This window comes from Mycena indigotica (genome assembly GCF_014461135.1).
Source record: "Mycena indigotica strain 171206Taipei chromosome Unknown Mind.scaff0005, whole genome shotgun sequence".
NCBI classification, from domain to species: domain Eukaryota; kingdom Fungi; phylum Basidiomycota; class Agaricomycetes; order Agaricales; family Mycenaceae; genus Mycena; species Mycena indigotica.
In genome coordinates this window covers 790,988-815,627 of record NW_023503004.1, presented here as the reverse complement: position 1 = coordinate 815,627, position 24,640 = coordinate 790,988, and the positions used below count along the sequence as shown (strand labels likewise).

General features: G+C 49.2%; 1 protein-coding gene across 1 annotated transcript; it reads left to right on the top strand.

The window, feature by feature from the left end:
• Nucleotides 1-4,298: 4,298 nt before the first annotated feature.
• On the top strand, nucleotides 4,299-5,737 carry MIND_00568000 (uncharacterized protein; the record flags this gene model as incomplete). Its single annotated transcript, XM_037362448.1, has 3 exons — nucleotides 4,400-4,409; nucleotides 4,465-5,253; nucleotides 5,313-5,737. 3 exons carry the CDS (start codon nucleotides 4,400-4,402, stop codon nucleotides 5,735-5,737), a joined length of 1,224 nt encoding a protein of 407 aa, XP_037220369.1.
• Between the last annotated feature and the right edge of the window lie 18,903 nt (nucleotides 5,738-24,640).

Genomic DNA, 24,640 nt, shown 5'->3' with positions numbered 1-24,640 from the left:
CATTTATTCCTCCATTGATCCTCTAACTTCAGGCCCATGATCAGGTGATTGATATGAGGTAAACATATTGAAGAGCTAATATGGCCTGTCATGTCAATACATACATAATTTTTTTTAAACAAAGAAAAAGTTTTACAAAGATTGAATTCGTTATGCCACATTTTGATCACATAATGCCAATTGTGGAGACATATTACCCTCCTCCGTGTATTTCCTGGAGTTTTATTCACGCCTTTGGATCCTCCCCTGCTAGGACTCTTGTTGGAGCCTCTGGGGTTGCCCTTACAGTAACACCGCTGCCTTTATGACCACTGACAGGGTCCCAGCCTCCTAGCGAGCACATGGATTTGCTGTTTGTCTAATAGTCTGTTCAAAGCAGAGAGCATCGGCCTTTTCGATATCATGAATGCAATATGACATCTTTTTCCCAGTTAGCCCAGCCATATATATAATGATTACTCCTTCAAGCTTCTGGTATAGGCACGTGTTCATACTTATATCACCATATTGGGTGCTGTGCCAGTGCAAGAACCAAAGGGGAGGAGTGGAGAGTTTGACTCTGAAGGAAATTTAAAAGAGATATATCAATATATCTATAACAAGGCAGGCCTCCACTTCGCTCCGGTAACATGGCAAGATAGGATTTGAATTCAAATATAACACACACACACACACACAGAGAGAGAGAGAGAGAGAGAATAGGAAAAGCCAGATCAAACTGTCAGATAAATGTCACATTTATCTACTGTCCTATTTAGGTCAACTGTCTGCGTTACGCGTTACATTGACCAAAAAAGTCCTTGTGAAAAATCACCATAAATCAAAAGCAAATTTTTTGGTCCCAAATTTTGAAAAAGTGCCGGACACTTGATTGAAATGGGACAGTATTAGTTGAGGTTGACATCTAGATAAAAGAAGAATCTGGAGACAAATCTCAGATTGGTATAAGCATCTGGACCTTTATCAAGCAAGACCTGGGTTTTTTTCTCCTGAATGAAGAGAAACTGTTCAACCATTTGGAAACACCAAGACAACTTTATCTGTCAGGAAACCATAGGTTTCTCTTGCAGATCAAAGCGCAAAAATAATCTAACTAAGTTTCATAATAATAAAGGTACTCCTCAGCCTCATAAAGATCGACTGTTCAGCATTTTAGTATCAGCTGCATGGTATATGATTTGGAATATACGAAATGAAAGACGTCTAAAAAATCCTCGTAAGATTTTCCAAGTTAATGAAATACATAATCGATGGCTTACAATGATAAATTCAATACTGCAACGAGATAGAATCTTGACTAATAAATATAAATTTGATAAATTAGCTATTGATCACCAAGTAGTTCTAAATACTTGGAGTGGACTTCTGCTGGATGAAGACTCCTTGCTGGATAACTGGATAAATGAAAAGGGGGTTTTAGTGGGTATTCTACCTTTGAAGAAAGGTGTTGGATGAACCACACTAACAGTAGGAGTCCCACACTGGTTTTAAAACGTGTGTAAAGGCATTTTCCCCCTGAGCTTACTTCCCGGCATTTTTACTGGCTATTCCCAGTGCACCCAGCGGATGTTCTTTGGAATGCTTCTGCAGACTGAAGTTCATTACTCCAAACGCTCAAAAAAAAAAAAAAGGAAAAAAAAAAAAAAAAAAAAAAAAAGCGCAAAAATATTGAAGATCTCTCTGTAGTTTTTCTAAATATCAAAAAAAAAAAAATCACCCTCACCTCATTGCCTGATAAGCATCTTGATGCCCCCTCGATAAATCTGCCAGTAGGATTTACTCTTGCATTTGTTTCCCACTGATGGAGACATTTCCCCCTTTGAAAACGTCTAGGAGAAAGGGAAGAGTAAGTCAAAACTTGCTATTTATCTCTATGCATGTGCAAAAAATCAACAAATAAGTAAACAGAGAATTTGTCTTGTCTTTGACCCATTATTTTTAGAATGAAAAGAGGACTCGGATTTGATCAAGAATGAGAGTTCAACGTGTGATTAGTCCAGGTCTACTCGTACAGTATCGGCTGAGGTTTTATGGTCAATATGGTAGTACATTATACCTCATAATAATGACAGTGCTCGCATCATACCATGGCCCCCGCGGCGAAATACTCCAGAACTTGCATGTCGTGCACGCTCAAGCCCAGGCCGCCCAGGCCGTCCTTCAGCAGCTCACACGCCTCTCTATCCTCGTCCTCCTCCACCACAGCCTGCATGACTTTCCTGACCGAGCAACGGGCGGCAAATGCGAGGTAGACCATGGCGATGACGAGCAGCGTCCGTGGCGGGCCGACAAGCACGACGCGTGGCGGGTCCGCGGGCACAGCTTGGGCTCCGGCAGCGAACTCGTAGGGCAGCGCCAGCGCGAGGAAGTCGCGCGCGGCCATCAGGTGGCTCGGGCCGAGCAGGAGCCCCGTTTCGTCCGACTCGTCCGGGACATAGAGCGTCAGAAAGTGCCGGCTCTGTGCGGACTGGGCGACGGCGAAGGTGCCGCTAGGGTGCTCGCCCGTCGCGGGCGCGGGTGCCACCCGGAGCACGTGCGTCCATGGGCCTGGCGGAGTGGCGAGGGTGGCCGAAAGTGGCACCGAGTGGAAGAACAGGTGGGGCACGAATTGGCGTGGCCCCCGGCGGAAGGCGCGATGGCGCCGGGGAGCGTGCGGGTCTACGGACGGAGGGACAAAGTATAGGTCTGGAGTCGAGGGGGCTTTGAGTGAAAACATAACGAGTGTGGTGAAGGGGAAGAGCGGCACAATAAGGAGAGGAAGATTCGTTTGTGGAGGGATGCTGCCCAGCAGATGAAGGGAAAGAGGGCCAGACGATGAGTCTTATATACTCGGAGGACCGAGTTCAAAGCACACAAAGCTGATTGATCATGGAGGGTTAAAGTCAGATAACGGTGCTTTGTCTTCAAAGGGACCACGCACCTCAAATCGACAGACACGGAATTTGTACCCCATCGTCGATCGACGTCTGTTCGAAGCAGGCTTGCTCTCCTCGTGGAGCTTTCCGCGAGCATGGCATTATTTTTTGATGGTACAAATACATTAATTAGGACTGCCGACTTCTTACTTTCAGTTCTCCTCACCGAGCTATCGCCAGTAGGTTCCCGTGTGCCTGTCTCCATAAACGCCGTGCGGAATATACGTCGGCGCGCTAGCGAACGACACCCTGCGCTGTCGCGGCGCATACCCATACCCATATCCAGCACTGACCACAGGGGGCGAGGGGAGGTGTAGCACCGAAGCGGAGGGGAGCGACTGTCGATGGGGCCGGATGTACTCAACCAGTGCGGACGGGGCACTGGCCGCGCGGCTGTGGCTCAAGCTCGGGGAGTGTTGTTGGCTCGGCCCGGGAGAACGTAGGACCGGTTGGCCAACGGAGATGCTGAGGTAGAGCGGGACGATGTAGTCGCCGTAGGGGAGGTTGATGGTAGCGCGGCGGGAACGCGAGCGGGAGACAGATGATTTAGTGTACGCCTCGCGTTTGCGCTCGGGGGAGTATTCAGGGTATGCTTTGGGGACATGCCGGCCATGACTCGAAGAGCGACGGCGACTCCTACTGCGATGGTGGTCGTCACGGTCCCGCTCCCGGGCCTTCTCCAGCTCATAACCGCTGCTCTTGTACCCTCTGTCGTCGTATCGGCGCGAATGCGAGCGAGAACGACGGGGGGAGGGAGTGTTCTTGGATATGAGGCGCGTGCTGGGAGTAGTGGGGCGATGGCGCGTAAGCGTACGGAGGTGAGGAGAGGCCGTGCGCGGGGTACATCGCGTAGTCGTAGTATTGTGACGTCGGCGGCGACCGCGTCTGGGAATGTCGCGCGTCGTAGTACATCGCCTGGGGATGACGTTCGGATATTGCTGAAGACGAAGGCACTGCTAACGCACCTTATATAGCCCTTTTCTCGCGGTTTCCGTCTCCCTGGCGTACCCTTCGTCGAACACACCGTCGATACCAGCACATGGCGAGCCCGCCTAGACCGGCGCTCCTGGACTAGCGCCTCCGCAGCGAGGACAAATCGGCGTGCCTGACCCCCGCGGATGCCAACGCAATAGGCCCATGCAGTCGTCGTGGTGAAAAAGTGAGGTGCTTGGTGCTGAGGAAGGATGTCACACGTGACGGTCGTCAAGGGGCTTGTGAAATTCGATCGATACGCGATCAGAGCACAGCCCTTGGTTCCGTGTAAGGCACGATGCTCTTCCGACGACAAGTATTCCTCGTTGATCTCGACATCATCTATATGGTGGATACGTCCCTTAACTCCCAAAGAGCCGCCATGTAGAAGCACCGGGAACTTGGACGCAAATGGGAATCAGCCCCGTGGCCCGACGGATCATGACATCACGTCACGCCCGTCATAGTCATTTCCTCTTTGTCCTCAACCACCACCACGCGCATTTCGTCCGATGCCTCCAGGCAAGTACTCTCGCTTTTTTGCGCTCCATCCGGGGAACCACTTATGAATCCACAGAGCCCATACCCCCGGAGCTGATAGACACCGTTCTTAACTACGTTGACGACCGCAGGACACTCAAGGCATGCACTGTGGTTTGCCGCAGCTTTTGTGCACTCGCGCAGAAGAGACTCTTTTCGTCGTTCACCCTCCTGCCGCCTTCTCTCCCCCATGTGGCTCCACCTCCGCAGGACCTTGCAACCTTTCTGGTGAACTCCCCGCATATCCCCTTTCACGTCCGCCGTCTGCATATCGTCTGCCCCCACTACGAGAACTGGGTCGGCGCCATCCTGCAATGTCTTGCGCTGTTCACGCGCCTGACAAGCCTCCTCATCGACTGCCGCTACCTCTCCAAAGACACTCACAGCTGGGAGTCCTTCTACCCGGACACCGTCACCGCCTTGCGATCAATAGCCGCGCTACCCTCTATGCGCACGCTATTGCTGTACGCTGTCGACCTCGATGTTGCCTTGCAGCTCTTCCCACCACGAGTCCGTCGCTTGGTCCTGTACCGTCCGTGTTTTGACGTCAATATTGGGCTTGCACTTGATGCCCAGTATTCCGGGCGCGAGGATAGTATACCCAAGCTCGAACTTGACTCACTCGAGCTCCAGTTGGACTCGCTGCACGAGCCCGCGGCGGACCTTTTCTTTGCACGCTTCATCGACGTTGCGCGGCTGCGGCATCTCCACGTGGCCTACCCGGAGTCCGAATATGGGGAGTGCCCGCCGCAGGTGCACGCCGTGCATCATACCGTCGACCTCCAGCATCTCCACATAACCGCCCGGACGTTCGACGTCCAAAATGGTAAGTCCCCGTGTGTCGCATCGCAAGCTCGTGGCTTACGAGGTGTTTGGACTTCGCAGACACGCGCGTCCTCGATATCAGCCACCTCCAAAAGCTGCACGTTGTCAAGCTGACCGTGCCAGTCGACGCCGACATTGTGTTCGATAGCGTGTATAGCGTCGTGGAGACTGTTTTGCGCTGCATTGTGATTCCAGGCCCGGTCCGACATGTGATCATCGATCTCGCGCTCTCCGAGTTTAGCGGACACTCCGAGCTCCCACTCATTCGATCGCTCGCGCACTTTGCGGAGCAGCTGGCTCCCCTCTTACACTCATGGGTGGACCAGCATTTCATGCCGACGGTGTCCATCTGGGTCCACTTTCAAAACGGATATGTTGGGAATATTGGGGGGCCAGTGAGGAAGGCAGTATTAGATGAGGTGGGGGATCTTGGCATTGACGTGAATGTCGAGGCATTCGGTGATGCGAGAGATGCACTGAAATAAATAAGAGTGGATATCTATCTTTGCACGGTCTTCTACCTGGAGGGTCATTATATCCACTCCAAGACTTAGTTCTATGCAGATTCAGGCTGTGAAATTTAGTTACCAAAGAACTAGTTGTTGACAAAATTGTCTTTTTTTCCAGATCAGTTCTTTTCATCTTCGTTCAACAATGAATATAGGGGAGTTCTTGGGTTCAAAAACTATTTCCAATAACCAGATTTTTTCTTTTTGCATAGTTAATTACACAATCTATTGTTGTCTCACCAGCTTTTGCCTTGCAAAATAATTCTCTCACAATCCAAGACTTGCATACCAGAGTTTTATAAAAATTCAGGCAGGGAAAGTTAGTTTAAAAAGGACTAGTTGTAAATTGCCGTTTGCCAAAAAGAGATGGTGTTTGACAGCAAAAAGACGTGGTGGAAACAATAAATTTCTTTGATTAACTTGGCAAAAAGGAGATTACCACTTTTAGAACGGGTTTTACAGGTTGAAACTAAATCGTTTCCTCAAAGGAATATATATATATATATATATATAATATCATAAGTTTCAAACAGAGAAATATTTGGTTTCTGCCTCAGTAAAAACCTTTAACAATTGATTTGTTTGTTTGAGACTTCCAAGAAAATTAGAGTTTTCCACAAGAGGTGTTGGATCGGGAAGCATTATTATCTTCTGATTTATTATTAATACCATTATATTATGCCTGGGCCAGAACAGATATTATATTATTCCATATTATATTAAATTATGATATGATTATTATTATTATTATATCATGATGGCTCCAGCATAATATATTATTCTCTCAACTTATATGTCAGCCCCAAAGTCATAAACTTTGTAGAAATACAGACATCTCAATGGCATGGGTTGGCTTAACTAGGGCTTGGTTTGTAAAGATTTTGAGGGTTATCAAACGGTTTGATAAAAATAGCCTCTGAAACCCTGTTTATAAACCGGTTTTTAGGTTTTATAAACCAACTGAGCTGATATGATGGGAGAGATCAAAATTGCCTTTTTGGGAAATTTTGCAGCAAATTTTAGTGTTTTAACTTCATGATTTTAAGATTCATAAACAGTAGGGGTTGAAACAGCCAGGATATATCAACTATCACTTGTAAGTTGGCATAACATGGCTAAGTTATATATATATATCATATACAATTTATTTGAAGTTATCTTATCAGCAGATCTTGGATGCCCTGTTATGGATTCTTTATACCACTGAAAAATTATAATGACCTTGATAATAATTAAATCTATATGGTTAGTATAGTATAGTCACACAGCCAAGCTTCTAATACTAGTATTAATCATGATCAATATGACAATATCAGGCAAAAGTAGGTTCAGATCCTACTTGATAAGAGGCAATATATCATAATAGACCTATAAGGTATGATCAAGCCTACTAGCAGTATATGGAAGCAATATTGGTGTCAAGTAAGTCTGATTTGCTAGCTTTTTTCCTTTTGATGTGCTTACTAATATAAAACCATAAAACAGGGGGTTTCCAGCCAGGCTGTTTAAAACATATAAAACAGGGGTGTTTATAAACCAGTTTACAAACACCCCTATATAAACCAAGCCCTAGGCTTAACCCATGGGTCAGACCTACCTATGTAACCTTAGGTCACCTACCCATGGACCCAGGGGTATGTAGTCATGCAATATGAGTATGTAAGCAGTTATTTTATGCAATTGGGTTTAAACTATGCATTTATTGAAAGCCATGAGTTTCTATAGACTTTCAAGTACATTTGTAGAAAGTTCACATTAGTCTTAAGCAATTAATGTACTACTACTACTACTATTTATATACAAATATAACTGTTTTCAGTCATCTCCTGACCAGCAGTAGAATACCTACAATCTCCAGCAGCACTTTTGGCTAGCAGTTCTTGGACAGTATATGCATGCTGAGCAAACAAATCATCCCTTTCCCATTTATGCCAGTGGAAAATTGCAAAATTGAGTTTCACATCATTTGATTCAACAATGCTATGTGGTTTGTCAGTCAACCATGAGTATCATTGATGAGTAATCCATTCATAATTCATGATCGCTCGTTCCCACGCATATCACTCATCGCTCGGTGTATCAATCAAAGGGCGGCAGCACCAAATCAACGACCAATACATACCCATACCCATGGGTACGGGTTTGGTGGCTGTGCGGGTACAAGTATGAGTAGGGCCTCTGATACCCAGGCGTTTACTCACATTCACAGGTCATAAACACTATGAAGACAAGAATAGAAGCCTTCAATAGAAGCCTTCTATTCTTGTCTTCATATCACAAACAACACCAATTCAGAGGATGCCAGTTAGCCAGTAAAGACAAGCAAGAAGCACCGTGAAAGGATATCGTCAAGATGATGGAATTCAAAGACTATGGTACAAGACGAAATCTACTCTACTTATATCCACTACTAACATGTGTTTACCATGCCTAATACGAGAGGCAATGAGATCATACTTTAGCCATGCCTTTACGTGCTGTTTGCCTCATGTCCAACTCCATGCTGTCAATCAACATCAGCATCGACATCTGATAATCCAATCATCATCTTATCGTTCATCTTATCTCCTCCTTGTCTTATCTTATCAACCAGGGCCAAAATAAAGGGTTTAAAAGGTGAAGAAAAAGGTTTCTTGAATGCAGGGTTTGTGTAAGGGTCGCGTGACCGCTTACAGCATGATGACAGTGTAAAATTGCAGCAATGATGGGATAGACTAGCGGACCGGTAGCGGGTGCAACTCCTGCATGTTCCATTTTCATTGGCTGTTAGAAACGTTACATCTACTTACGCTAGTCACTTTTACAACCACCCCGACTCCTTCCATGTGCCGACAGCGCCTTGTCACAGTTTGACACTTTATAGTGTTTAGCCCCAAACGAACGTTGAGTTTAGTGAAATAACGGGCACCCTTGAGCCTGTTGATAAGGTCATTAATCAACGGGAGGGGGTACCGGTTCTTAATCGTCATAGCGTTGAGGGCGCGGTAGTCCTGGACAAACCGAAGTCCTCCGTCCTTTTTCTTAACGAAGAAGACGGGGGAAGCCATCGGAGATTTCGAAGGGCGGATACGGCCGGTGGCAAGTCCCTCCTCGATGAACTCGTCGAGTTCGCGCTGTTCAAGGGGGGATATCGGATACACCTTTCAATTAGCGGGCTTCGGCGTTGGGAACGAGTTCGATAGCGTGGTCCCAAGCCTTCCGCTCTGGTAACGTGTCGAAGGACTCCTTGTCAAAGACGTCTTGGAACTCCTTGGCCCAGTCCGGAATTTCCGAAGGCGGGGGGGGCCGAGTTACGGGCGAAGGCCTCTGCAAGGCGTTGGGACACGGTGCTCCCGGCGCAAATCTCCTCGATTGGGCAAAAGGAGGTGTAGAATATGCGGTCGCCGTCTTCAAGATGCTCGTCATCGTCGAGATCTGGTGAGGGACTCAGAGGGTCCGAAGTAGCTCTGAGTTCGTCGTCAGCATCGTCTGGACCGGCAATATCGATAGCGCAAACAGTGGGGAAGGCGCCCGAGAGCAAACACGATTTGAGGAGTCGGAGGCGCCGACTCCTTCCCCGGAGATGTTTCATTGCGGGTTGTGAGCTCTAGGGTTCGATGCCAGCCTGGGTGCCCCACGATGGGAATGTTGTGGTGTTGTCGCAGCACCCGATGCCTCAGTCCCATAGCTGGGGGCACATACACAAGTCCGTTTCAAGTCTTAAAGCCATCGTGTTGTTCCCAGCCGTCTGGCACTCCTCCTTCCCAGAGCTTGAGGACCTTCTCTTCTGTGGCCGATTCGGCCCGTCGGATCGAATCCATCAGCCCATCGCCCTCAGTATGCTCCAATGTAAGCATTGCGCGGATCGCGTGCTCCTTGAACAGCCCCGCCGGTAGTAGTACAATGTCCTGGTTATCCTCTTTCCCGTTTCTTCGGGATAATGCGTCGGCGCGCTCGTTCATTTTCCCCGGTTTATGTAACAAGGAGAAGTGGTATTCGCTTAGTTCAAGTGACCATCGCGCTTGTCGCCGGTTCAGCTTCTTAGCCGTCATGAAGTACTCCAGATTCTTGTGATCGGTCCAGATTTCAAAAGGTTTTTCTCCCCCGTTTTGGAGCTAGTGCCTCCACTCGGTGAGGGCCCGCATGATCGCCAGCATCTCCTTATCGTGGATGTCGTAGTTGCGCTCCGTATCGTTCATGGCCCGAGAGAGAAACACGATCGGCACCCACTTCCCGTCCTGCTCTTGCGAGAGAACGGCCCCGGTGGCGAAGTTGGAGGAGTCCGCTTCGACCTGCCATGCCCGTGATCCGTAGGGAAGTGTAGAACTGGTTCATCAGTGACCCGGTCTATTAATGTTTGGAAGGCTTCTTCCTCCTCCGGTCCCCATTTCCATGGGTTGTCCTTTCGGGTCAGTCGGGTGAGTGGCTTGGCGTAGGCGCCGAAGTCCTTAATGAATCGTCGATAGAAATTGAGAAACCCCAGGAAACTTTGGACTTCCCGCAGATTCCGAGGTCGGGGCCATTCGCGCACGCCCGCAACCTTAATCAGGTCCATGCGGAGTTGCCCGTTCCCGATGATCACACCGAGGTACTCAACTTCACTTCGCTCGAAGTCGCACTTGTCCGGTTTCAGGTATAGCTGGTTGTCCTTCAGAATCCATAGGACCTCCTTCACCGTTGCGCAATGTTCGGAGAGGTCACTAGAGTATATGAGGATGTCGTCCAGGTACACGATCACGCGACCCTGGGAAATCAGGTTGGAAAACAGTTCGTTCATCATAGATTGGAACGTGGCCGGGGAATTTGTGAGGCCGAAAAACATCACGAGTGGTTCGAACAGGCCCCGGTTGGTGATGAACGCGGCTTTTTCTTCATCGCCTTCTTTTATGCGTGTGTTGTTGTACCCCCAGCGCACGTCGAGTTTGGTGAACCACCGGGCGTTACGTAACTTGTGCATGATGTCCGAGATGGGTGGTATCGGGTATCGGTTTTTTATGGTGATTTCATTCAGTTTTTGGTAATCCTGTACGGGTCGTAGTTTCCCATCCTTCTTCTTGACAAAGAAGAACGGGGATGCGTATGGGGATTTCGAGGGTCGAATCCGTCCGGTTGCCAGGTGTTCTTTAATGAATGCGTCGAGCTCTTTCTGTTCTTCTCCTGATAGGGGAATACAGCGTCCTTTAACTGGTTCGGCGTCCCGATGCAATTCGATAGCATGGTCCCATTTCCTCCGTTCGGGGAGTTTGTCGAAGTCTTGTTTTTCGAAGACCTCCTTGAACTCCTCCAGATAGTGCGCGGGTACGCTCTCTTCCACGGTACGGGGTTTCTCAGCGGCATAGGCGGCGGCGGCCAATTTGGTGGCCACGCTCTGCATGGCCCGGATATGGGCGGGTGCGTTCGGTTCCTCTTCGTATATCCGGGTAACAAAGAGGCAATCCCCTTTACCCAGGGGTTCGTTGTCCTCTTCGTTCCATTGCTCCAGCAATCGGGCCCTCTTGCACTCGGGCAGACACCGGGTGACACCGGGGGCAACGCTTGCGTCAGATGGGAAATGACAGGGCTAGGGCAGACCTAGCGGCAGGTGGATTGGAGTTCTCTTTCAGCTCTTTGTATACCGCTGTCATGAAATTAGATGTTTCAATTATTCTTTGATGGCCGATCAAACATGCTGTGTGCCTCATGGTCTTTCAGTCTCTTTGTGTCTTTCATGAAAGACGATGCTAAATACTATGCCAGTGGGCATATTTGATCATCCAACATCTTACTCCCTTCTTCATTCATGCCTGGAGTCAAGACAACCAACAAGCGCAAGCGCACAGACAGCAACGGTCAGCAGCCCGGCAAACACTGCACAAGCCTCCTCCACAGCGGATGCCAGCACCTCAACTTCTTCTGGGGCCGGTGCTACTGGTGCCTCTGCAACACCAGCTGTTTCTGTTGCGCCAGCTGCTCGTAGACATGCATACCGGGCAGTACCATCAGATTTAGAGAATGCGACTGCGGTGCGTGGGCCATCTATCTACTGGCAAATAATCTTACTGCTTGTTTTACAGCAAACTTTCCGAAGCTGGCCCCTGGGTTCGTTGCCTCAGTGGTCTGTTTAAACAGACCGACGTCCTTGGACGGGCTGATGTAGCGAAAGAGTGGTATGATCAGCGCCACGCACATGTCGAAAATCTGCAGGTGCATGTGGATGATCTCATCGTCAAAGCCAAGCGGCCAGTGCAGGATGCGCTGGCCCATGCCCACCAGCTCCTCAGCCGTGTGACGGCCGAGACAAATAGGGAGGGTGGGGCAAGAGGTAGTCGGGGCACTATCGCACTCTGCATTGACAACATTCCAGCCGAGTGTCAGGGTTCAGGAGGGGCCAACGGGCCCTATACGGCCCATCGGGCCCTCACCACCCTTAGAGCCCTAGGGCTTGACAAGCCCTCATAATTCACAAGCTCAAAGCAATGAGCAACAACACTAATATCCCAGAGAAGGGACATAATCACGGATCACGCTTTAGTCAGCCATCAAGCCATCATGACCCGCCATCAGGGATCATGATGCGCCGCCGGACGCCCTTGATAGCGGGCCCAATCGGCCCTAGACAACCACAGGGTCCAGGAGGGAGCTCCTTACTGTTGCATTGTCAAACACTCCTTAGTGTCGACATTGGCATGGCTCCTTTCCAGAGGAATGGTCCCTGGGCTCCTAGCGGAGCGACCAAGGACAACCAGAGACATCCCCTGCTCCATTCTGATCGACCCTCAGCGGGCCCAATTGGCCCCTAGCGCCCACAGTATATAAAGACTACAGTATTACTCCTGTACCTTAGGTTTAGCATTGAAGTCTCTTCCTTTGAACCCTACTCCGGCCTGGTCCCCTAGAGCGGGGTTGCTGCGACCATACCCCAGGAAAGGGGCATCTAGACGACTTCCAACACTCTAGGCTAGCTTGCCTCATTGACCTGAGCCCTTGGTTGGGCTGGACAGCCCAGGCTTTTGTCTCTTATGTTCACCCTTGTCCTAGCCACTTCTTCTTGCTCTCTGGCCTCAAGCTCTGGGTTCCCCTGGTACGGGGCGATGGGAGGATGCGGGCCCGATCGGGCCCGCATGTCACGCGTCACACCGCGCCGTCACGCGGTGTCTAGGAGCCACAGCGACTTGTTTCTCCAGGAAAGGAGATATGTCGCCCCTTGGACTGGCAACCCTTCTCACGCGCTCCAGGGGTCTCGGGCCCGCAGCCCCTGCTGCGGGGCGACTCCCCTCGACCCCCTAAACCGTCGGGCGTGACCGCGTTACGTCACGCCCCGCCCGAACGGCTTGTTCAACTGGCCCAGCCTATGCCTTGCCCTATGTCTTGGGCACCGACTCTACTAGGCAGCACTCTTTGGCTATGGACTCGTTCCCTTCAGCAGGGGTAGGACACTCTAGGCGACTACTCGTATCCTGTGACACCGCTGTCACACAACGTGACAGAGGGGCGTCTCGAGTCGCCCCGAGTTGTCCCTACCCTGCTCTCTATTGCAGCAGTGGCACCATCTACGCTGCCTGGTTGCCAACCACCCAGCTATGGGGGTTGAACCATCTTTCCCACACTTGTCAGACTGGCAGGAGACCGTCACGTGGGCCCGGGCCGGCCCTGTTCCTGACACCGAGCATATTGCTTCGGCCTTCACAGCAATCTCCCTTGCTGGTCTGAATGCATTCCATCCAGATGTCTTCGGCCCTGCGCAATCCCACTACAACCAGCTCCATCGACACATTGCCATCTCCACTTTCCAGGCAACTGCTCGCTTCTTTGGCTTTACCGAGTCTTCTGTTTCTCTCGACATTGCACTTGATTCAGTCTTTCTTACCGACGTCTACAATGTCTTCATCGCATCAACGCTTGGGCCTGACAGTCGTGCTGAAGAGACTAACCCTGGTTCAATCTCCGAAGCTGCAGTGCTTGATGCTGATAAGAAACGCCGTCAGCGGGTACGTCCTAAGCTTGATTTTTCTCCCCAGCTTATCACTCTGCAGCTCTGTGATTGCCGCTTTGACCAAGCCGTGCTCGAAGACCTCCCAAAGCCTATTCTGCGGATGGTTGGGCATCCTGCTTCCCACTCTGACGACAAGACTATCTCACCTGAGAGGCGCAAATCACAAGATGCGACCAAGAAGTACACCACACAGGCACGTGATAAGCCAGGTTGCAATCCGAAAATGACAAGCCTTCTTTGCTGGCTTGATGTCTGCATTGAGGCAAAGTGGGTACGAAATCCTGTCGGACACAAGTAATATTTTTCTCTATTTATTTGTTTAACAATCTCACTGTTACGCAGACCCCCAATGCACAAGGTCGACGAGCTACTTGTACCATCACTAGGGATGAGCACGGGTCAACCCGCGGGTGACCGGAGGCTGACTCGGACCCGGACCTGCACAGCCACTGACCTGTGACCCGCGGGTCCGGTTCCGGATCACCCGCCGGGTTAGAAGGTGAAGGGCGACACAAATATGTCGCGAAAAAAGAAGAGCAGGCCACCTGTGCAGCCCAGTACCCACTGTCAATTGTCAGGTCCACCCCGGCGGGTTGGAGCAGACAATTCACGGCCGTTTTTTTCTCCGCCATAGTAATGAATAATTATTGAAAAGCGAAATGAATAATTTCAACTTTCAAGGTTTTTTCACTCTAAGTCCATAGAGGTATGAAGAATTATGAATAATTTTGACATGGTAAGACTCGGATAATAAGCTGTGACACCGGTATGTGATGTCACGAAGAGGCTATCATCCAAGTATACAATGTTATGAATAATAATGAATAATTCAAGCCTCTAGAGACTTGGGTTGGACTCAGCGCCCGAGTCACGCTGTTACAGGTGTCACATAGGGTGACAGATGTCCCAACAAGGAAATTTTCGCCGTTTGACTGTACAATCATCAGGGAATGTCACAGATCGTCACAAAACAAAGTTGTGTATTTTGACTATACAAACAACTTTCATTAAGTGACCTATAGTTGCAGCTGAATAATTGTGCTGGTATTAACCAATGATTGGCTGATCTACACTTATTACAGTGATATATTACTGAGTAAACAACCTATAAAGGTGATTGAAGCACTACCAAGGGTGCCTAAGTAATAAGATCAATATCCTGGACAATCAAATGCCATTAGTGTAGCTATATCATCTGATGATATTTCATCACCTACATTGATGCTGCAGTATCTCTACCAATCCTGCATCAAGTCAGATGATTCTTGTACTGGTAGGTAGATCATAACCTAGTGTTCATATGATCTGATGTGATCATGGTCTTATATCTTGAGACTCTGATATTACACTGTTTTTCTCTAGTTTTCATGTGTCAAATTTGATCAAACTCAATGATCACTTGATATCTCACTGGGAAATCCATGGATAAGCATAATCTATGTTGTGCTATGTTATAATGGATGTCCATCATAGATATAGCAGCTCCCCATAATTTTAGGTGTCGTATCTACCTCTATATATGACATATATCTTATCACACTAATATCCCAATAACTCACTTAGAAGTGAGGGATCCCCAATGGTATAAGGGTAGGAAACAAACCAAGGGGTCCCCCTATGAGATTCAATTTCCCACACCATATTATATGAATGGAGAATCTTGTTATTCACCATTATAATAATGAATAGTACTGCACATCATATCAGTAATACAGATGTAATCTGCTAGTTGATTATAGATCAAATATGTAAAACTTGGCAAATGAAGTGTATAAATCTACCCACATACTCTGATGGATCTCTATATACTCTTATAGGTTGAATTGGGGTGAATATTCCGAGATAAGTTGAGTGCAGAACTGGTTTACATGAATAGTGGGGTCTATAGACTGAGCACTGGACATTTGGATGCATGTATGGGGGTATTTGGATGTCTACTCAGACTCTGTACTGTAATTAGTTGTGGTTCTGGCAAGTGTCACAGAAGGTAGCTGAAGAGAGGGTAGGTACCCATAGAGCAAAGGAGAGTGTCTTCGCTATTACAACTGGTCAGAAATTAATTTCAAGTATGATCTAAGATATGAATGTAGGATTGTATGGACCCCCAAATGAACCTGTCCAGCACTTGAATCAACCTTATAGCTAATGTGGATCTCTCACAGTCCCATTATCAGTGTTATCTAACCCAAAAATGATGAGTTCACCATAGTATGGCCTTTGCAAATCTCATTGATTTGAGTACATCTACAGGTAGGGGTCCCATGCACCTCCCAGAAAATGGTGTCCTCACCCTTGTAGCTGATCTCCATCATAGAATATATAGCACCCAAGGTCTCAGGGACTTGACTGATCCTCACAGTTGCTGTGTGGTTACAAATGGATAGAGATGTGGTAGACCATACTATGGTTCCATATCAACTTGGATCATGAGATTCCATGCATGTAGTCCCAAGATATCAGCAAAATACTGCTCCACTTAGTATTTAGGTATTCTTGGGAGTGAATAAACGAAGATAATGATAAAGAAAAACATAGCTGAGGAAGCTCAGAAGATAGTAGGATAGTATATCTTCCCAATGAACTCTCTCCCAGCTTTATCCACCAAGGCTAGCTGGTGATATATGCTTATCTTCCAGAGGTGATGGAGATCAAAGGCCACTGATAAATGAATGCATTACATTCTTGGTGCCATATTCACTAGGACTTCGGAGCAGACATACCAGAGCTTTATGTTAGAGTAGCCAAACTTGCAAGTTGGTCACCTTACATTTTTAAAGTACTAAATATTCAATTTTTCATAACTGAATAGTCAATATTGCCATCATATCAAATGATAGTAATCCAAATACCTTATGAGTCAATAGTGCTTTTGAGACCCTTTCTGCTAGTACTTGATTCATGCTTTTAGCTCAAGCAGGTATGGATATAGAGGCCTGTCAGTTATACATGAGCTAGTGATGGGTCAGTGCTAACATACTTATTGAGCTGCTCCCATAGGTTACTTAATGAAAGTTGTTTATATAGTCAAAACACACAACTTTGATTTTGTGACGATGTGTGACACTTTCTGATGATCATACAGTCAAACGGCGGAAATTTCCTTTTTGGGAGATGTGTCACGCCTGTGACCTCATATAACAGTGTGTAACAGCATGTCCGGAAGCTGAAACTAGTGTTTGATTATCAATATATATAGTATAATATAGATGAGTATAACAAGCCTGTAGATGTCACATACCAGTGTCACATCTTGTTGTCCGAGTCCTATAGTGCCAGAATTATTCATAATTATATATACCCGATGGACTTAGAGAGAAAAAGCCTTGGAACTCGTAATTATTCATTCTGCTTTTCATTAATTATTCATTACTATGGTGGAGAGAAAAACGGCCGTGAATTGTCTGCTCCAACCCGCCGGGGTGGACCCGACAATTGACAGTGGGTACTGGGCTGCACAGGTGGAGCAGGCAGAGTTGAACGAGGACCTCTTGACGAAGTGTAGACCAGCAGGGCGGCAGAAATCAGGCATAAACCAGCTAGACTGAATAGGCACGGGTCAAGCGTAAGCTAACCCGTACCTGTACCCGTACGGGTCAAACCCGCCAACCCGCGCGGGTCAGCCGGACCCGTGCTCATCCCTAACCATCACGGCTGTCACGTATCCTCCCACCTCCCGTCTACTACACCGGTGCACAACAAATCCCGGTCCGCCTCCCGCTTGACTATTTTGAGCCTGATTTCTACAACCGGATGGATGTCCAAGAGCGAGCAGCATATGCGGAGGACACCACCATTGCATTCCCAGCTGCAGAGCTGTGCGCGGACTGGACCCAAATCAGTGGGTGGAAGAACCTTAGCCGCAAGAAATTTATGCGGAAGCATGGTGACGAAATTGTCCAGGCCTACGACATTCCGACAGAGGAGGAAGTTGAGGCAGAGCGCCAATGGCGGGAGCGGATAGGCAACTGCACGGGTAAACCCATGGGTATCCGAGGCAGTACTCATACGCGTACCCGCACAGCCACCATACCCGTACCCGCGGGTACGGGCATAGGTTTACCCATGGGTCACCAGTCACAAATGAACCTGTGTCAAAGGTCCAAGGTGAGTCAAAGCCGTAATATGTGATAAAAAGCACACAATTATAGCAAGAGGCAAACCGGGGACCTCCGCAACAATGTAGAGGAGGAGAGCCAGCTGAGTCAGAAAGCCACGGGTATCCAACTTGCTGACCCGTACCCGTACCCCTGCGGGTAAAACCCGCCTACCCGCGCGGGTTTGGCCTACCCATGCAGTTGCCTAGGAGCGGAAAGAGAATGGTGAGGAGCAAGAGTTTGATTTGCAAGATAGTGAGGATGACGATGGTGAGACTGATACTTCGCAAGAACCAGCACTGAACCTAGACCCAGACTCGTCAGGTTCAGGGATGGATGACGAGTAGACTCATTGCTCAGATTAGTATAGACTAATTACACTTCTGTTATGTTTAGAGAATCAGTTGATTGCATGTTATTTTAGCTAACTACAGAGAGGACGAGCAAACAATCCAAATTTGTTTTAGCCACCATTGAGCGAATCACGCCAAAGCTGGCCTTCAAATTCATCTCTGCCAACACACTCTACAGCATGAAAACGGCGCACATCCTCCCATGCGTTCTCACTTGCTTGCCCCGACCTACTCCGACTACCCTGGGGGCATCTCTGGGCCAAAGCGTGCCAAACCTCGCCCACGAACTCGTCTCCTCCAACGCATTCCATGCCACGAAAACGGCAGGCATAGACCGGCGCATTCCCGCCCGCCATCACTTGCTACTTGGGGCATACCCCGGCCACCCTGAGTGCGTCTCTAGGCCAAATCGCGCCAGACGTCGCCCGCGCACTCGCCTCCACCAACGCGCCTCGCGGCCCGAAAATGACTGCCATCGGCCCACGCGTTCCCACCCGTCGTCACTTGCAAAATTCAAGTGTCCCCGACTTGGCCCAGCCACACTGGGGGTGTTTTTTGGCCAAACCGCACCAAACCTCGCCTACAAGCTCCTCTCCCCCAGCGCATTCCACGGCACCAAAACGGCGGGCATCGACCAACGCATTCCCGCCCGCCATCACTTGCCAATTCCAAGTGTCTCCAACTTGGCTCAGCCGCCCTGGACGCATTTCTTGGTTAAATCGCGCCAAACCTCGCCGAAGGACTCGTCTCCCCCAGCACACTTCGCGGCCCGAAAATGACGGGCATCGACTGACATGTTCCCGCCCGCTGTCATGCAAAGGGTACCAAGAATGTGGCACATACAACTTTTAATACTCAGGATTTTGATCAATGGCTCCAGTTCTTTTTATCACAGAGACCTATTGAAGAAGCTTTAGCAGCTGCAGTCAACAGGGAATTTCCAGCACCTGGAAGTGATATAGATGATCTTCAAGATAGTCAAGATTGGGCAGATCTTGGTGAATATCTTGAGAACAGATACAATCTGGTGTTTAGCCTTTATATTGACTGGTTTAACCCTCTTGGAAATAAAACTGCAGGTATATACAGTCTCTCCTTTTTTTTTTTGAGAGTATTATTAATTAAGAGTATAGGAAAGTCAGTATCCTGTGGTGGCATATACCTCTGTTGTCTTAATCTTCCTGCTCATCTACGTTATCGCAAAGAAAATATGTTTCTGGCAGCTCTTATCCCCTCACCTGGAAAGCCTGATGCAGCTATAATTCCTCATGTCCTGGATCCAATCATCAAGAAAATTCTCTCCTATGAGCCTGGAAAGATAGTTATTACCCACTTGCATCCAGAGGGTACTACTGTCAGAGCTAGAATTATCCCTCTTGTTGCTGATCTGTTGGCAGCAAGAGAGGCCAGTGGATTTCTTTCACACTCAGCTAACTGTTATTGTTGGTACTGCCTTCTAACATCTGATGAAAATGCAAGGCTTGACTGGCAGAACTGGGAACTACGAAATGCAGAAGCAGTACGTATTGCTGCTCAGCTATGGAAAGATGAAACTACTCTGAAAGGTCGTAATGAAAGGGCAACTGCCACTGGTATACATTGGTCATCATTCTATAGGCTGCCATACTGGAATCCTATCAAGCACACAATACTAGGTTTTATGCATAACTGGCTTGAGGGGGCCTTACGGTTTCATCTCCGAACTGTATGGGGTGTGGGAAGATCAGATGAAAAGGAATTAGAACTTCAAAAGTTCAATGATCTAGAGACCTATAATGAACTTGCCCAATCTGAGACTGCTAGTGAAGTAGAGGCACTCTTGAATGATCCTTTAGATAACCCAGAAGACTTTGCAGAGTTCTATGATAATTATAGTCAGAGCAATACTCTCAGAACAGCAGATACAGATGATACACCACAGCAGAGGGGTGTTTCCCAAGCCCCAGCCCCAGATAGTGATGAGATGGACATTGATGATAATTGGTCTCAATCAGCTGTCATGACATCTGATCCTAGTGCTATATCTAGCTCTACAGATAATAGCTCTGATAGGAATGATGATGGTCAAGATAATAACAGTGATGATTTTGATCAGGAATATACAGGTGGAGCAGTCTTTGGCAACTTCAAACTAAACAAGACTTCTGACTGCCATTGAACATATTAGAACCTGTATACAAGAAATGTATTCACCATCTCATATTCCTAGGCTACCTACTAATCTTGGAGAGAAAAAGCATGGGAAAATCAAAGCAGATCAGTATCTTGTGCTTTTTGCTGCTGTCTTGCCACTTGTTATTCCTGAAACAGATCTTTCTGAAGAGGATAATGTGAATCAAAACATGAAAGCAGGGTTCTATCATCTAGTAGCAGCAACTAATATCAATGCCTCATTCTCTGTCTCTCACAGTGAAGCGGATATGTTCACAGAGGAGCTTATCAAATATGGACAGTATGTCCAAAACACACACCCAGATATCAATGAACCACCCAACTTGCACTTTTCTGTCCATGTTGCAGCTCAAACCAAGTATTGGGAACCTGGACCTGGTGAAACGCAGAAGTCGGAAGGACTGGTGGAAAAAAAGGGGAACTAGACAGAACTCAAAAACTCACTCACACACACACTCTCTAAACACCAATCCAATAGTTCTTCACTCCAATAAGTCGAACCCTAACCCTAGGTCAAGGCTTGTCCCAATCCAGTAGTCGTTCCAACGTTGTGCGGCGCAAGTACGGGGGTTCCAACCAAAATATATGGCTGTGGCAATCCAGATGCTCAGTTCAACAATCCAAGGTAGGTGGGTGAAGGGTTTGTGGTCAACGTTGTAGTCGGTCGGTAGCGTGGCGTATAGGTCAACGAAGTTATGTACTGCGTTCGAAGCAGCGGCGGTCACGTGTTCTCGGGTTCAGCGTTGTCGGGTACTCAAAATCCAATCGTTGTCGTTGTCGTTCGCGTTCAGCAATCCAGGAGAACCAAAACCGCCTATGGGGGCGCGCTTTCTTCTGCCCTACTTGCTACAATACAGCGCTCTTATATACCCCAGCCCGTCCGCGGCTCTGGGGACCTCCGCGGTCACGTGCCTGACCTCCGGCCCTCCGCGGCCTACTTCTGACGCGTTTCACCACTGCGACGCGTCTCAGCATACCCCTGGACCCCCTTCACACACTACCGGACCCCTAGGGCCTCGACCCGCACCAGTTCTCCCTCGGAATCCGTCCTCTCGGCGCGTTTGGAGGTGGTTCGGCCTCGGTCCGGGGCCGGCCGGCGCCGGTTCGCTCCGGTGCGCGTTTCAGCTCGCGAAAAGTGTCCGCGGGGCCCCGCGCGTTCGATTCCACGCACGTACGTGTCGCGGGCACGACATCTCCCCCAATTTTAAATCCTGAGTGTCCTCACTCATTATCTGACAGCCGCCAATGTTCCATCTAGGCCTTCTTCGTGATCGGCGTCTTGACTTTACGACACTCCGCAGGCCGAGGCCCTATTATAAGGCCAGACCTGCCACGTCGTTCGCTCGTCCATCTTTCCTCTGGCTACTCATGTCTTATCCCGCCGTCTTCGACCATGCTGGCTTCACCATCGTCCCACCAACTTTCTACGACACTCCTGTTCACACACCCGTCACCGAACGCTCGATTCCGCTGACCCGCGTCGCGCTTGCCACGTCAGTGGGCCCCAACGGCGAGACCACGCTTCCTCGTGTCCACGAGCATCCTTTTCCACCAAACAGCAACGAGGTGCTCCGCGCCATTCGTTTTCGCGGCCCAGTGCGTTTTTCCTCATGTACCCGTCCGAATGGCCCATTAACCAGCTTATAGAACCTTGGAAAGTGCGCCTACTGCTCTGAAAACAACCTGTCTTGCCGTTTTCGATCCAACGGCGTCTCGTGCGCCAACTGCATCTTCGGGGCCATCGACACATGCTCCTTCGTCAATCCGTCTGTGTTCTTGAGCTCACTCCGGGAGTGGCGCGACGGCGAAATTCGAGGAATCTGGGTCGAGTTGGCCCGGCAGATCACGGACCAGGCTCAGCTTGGTGAGTACTGTCTATTTCCTCGCTTAACGCAGCCGCTGACTGTTTCCTGGTGCAGACATATGCTGTACTCATGCTGTGGAGCATGCCGACCGTTCCACGCAGGGCGCGATCGCGCTTTTCGAGGTGCGTGTTTCTCATGATCTTTTGTTCCTGTCCTGAATTCCGTGCCCACTCTTCAGACCTTGTCTTCGACCTTCCGCGGCTTCGCGCGTGAAGGGCTACAACGATCTTGCAAACTTGCCCAGTGACTCGGACCATTTAGCCCGTGTAGTTTGTCTCGCTCTCGACTCCCGGTTCGTGTAGAATGTGTCACAATTTGTGTATATTTATCGTCAACTTGAGGTTGTTTGTCGTCCCATCCACTGTGTGCCCTCGCTGCTTGTCCGCGGCTTACTCGGTTTACCTGTGAAAACTTCTAGCCCGCCTGGAGTAAAAGAACCCAGGAACTGTCTCTTCACTTAAGCTTTTGACGTCCTTCTTGCTTTCTCTGGCTTCTCGCGCTGCTCGCGTGTATTGCAGATCCCCAGTCCCCGCTATACTGCCACTTACCCTGGTATATTTACCGGGTTACGCTTGCTGAGACGGCCCCCCATTCTTATTGCATGCCGTCTGTTATCTCGTCTCCTCCTTCCGGCGCTATGTCTTCGACCTGGGACGATGCCGCGACTTTCGCTACCGCGGACGCTCTGCTACCCTCATTCGAATGGCGCTTCCCGCGTCCTCCCAAGGCTATCGAGTTCATCTTCGACGGCCAGGGCGATGTCATTTTTCCGGTAGTCAGCGAGCACCCCCTGCCAGCTAGTAGCGCCGAGGCCGCGCGGGCCGCTCAGCATCGACTTGACGTGCGTGCTTTTTGCCTTTGCTGTCCTCCGGACTAACTTCTGTGGTAGGAGCTCCAGCGCTGCGCTTACTGCGCTGAATGCAACTTGGCTTGCCTCTTCCGCACCATGGGCGTGCCGTGCGCCAATTGCGCGGCTGCGGGCTCTGACGGCTGTTGTTTCCTCGACCGACTTCTCTTCCTCGACTGCCTCAGCGACTTTCGCACGACCGAACTTGCCGATGCCCGGAACACTCTCATCGAGCGCGTACTTGCTGGTGAGATTGACGAAGAAGAAGCAGGTAAGACTCTGCTTTCCATGTCAATTTACTGTCTCATTTCGCTGGCCAGGTCCCATGTACCAGACCCGGATTAACTTCGTCCACCGGGCTATCCAAGGCGCCTTCGAACGCTTCGACGTACGTTTCTTCCTTGTTCGTTTTATTCCTCATTCATCTTATGCAGATCACCAGTCACGCGACGGATGGGTTGGTTTTTAGTGGGTTTTTGGCCGTTATCGCGAGCTGCGATGATGTAGAATTCTTGGGCAACCTTGTAGCCGTGTTGCATGCCTCCGGCACTGTTCATCCCGAGGTGAACGCTGCCATCGGTGATCGCATTGCCGCTCTGTCTCGCTCTCAATTCGACTAGTTTTCTTGTTAAGAAAAATAATTATCTTGACCGTTTGCTTGTTTTGGCGATTATCCGTTGTCAGTCGTGAACAACACGTTCTTCGTGGGTCTTGCCCGGGCCCCATACAGGTTTCAACCTGCTTCCCACAAACGTGTTTCAAGTCGCGTCTCATGGAAGGCGTGTCGGCGAGACACGCGTCAATATGTCCCCTGCTTCTCTGTTTCTGCCTTGTAGTCCTCGGCCTCGTCCCAACCGTCCGAGGCCATACTCCTTCGTGTTTCGCCTCTGCATTGCACCGGCCACTGTTGCCTTAACTGGCATGTCACCGAAATGCTTGGTCCGGCCCCGGTCGTCTTATAAATGAGATCCGGAGTTTCTCCGACCGCCAACACAATGTGTCGTAAGGCTCACACCGCTCTTCACCTTCTTCACACCGCAGTCATAGTCTTTTGCCCTCTTGCTGCCATGTCGTCCGTTCTCTCTTCTACCCACCTTACCGACTCGGAGCTGGTCTCCGTTCTGGACATTGCCCGTGACGTTCGCAACACCGTTTTCGACAACGAGGAGGACTACAAGTACTTCCTCGTCGGCCACGCGAATCTCTTGGTGCGCTATCGTTTTGCTCGTTATGGCCTTGTTGCTAACTTTAGCCTTGTAGCTCGGCTTTCGCTCACGCATTCTGTCCTTTATCGAAGTCCCTTCGGCAGGGGATGCAGCCTTCCTGGTTCGCAAAACCATGTCCCGTAGCGGCATTCGACGAGCCGGACTCTTTGGAGAAGCATTTGCGGGTATTCAAGACTTCTGTCAAGAGATTATTCATACCCGCAAACTTATTCGCGAGCGTAAACAATTGGCGCGACAGCACCACCACGAGCCCCAGTTCTCCACCCGTCATCGTAGCGATACCCCAGTGCCGCCGCTTGTCGGACACACAGCTGAGGCTGCTGTAATCGATACTCCGGGTGAGTCTTGGTTATAACCTTGTGTTCCTTTGT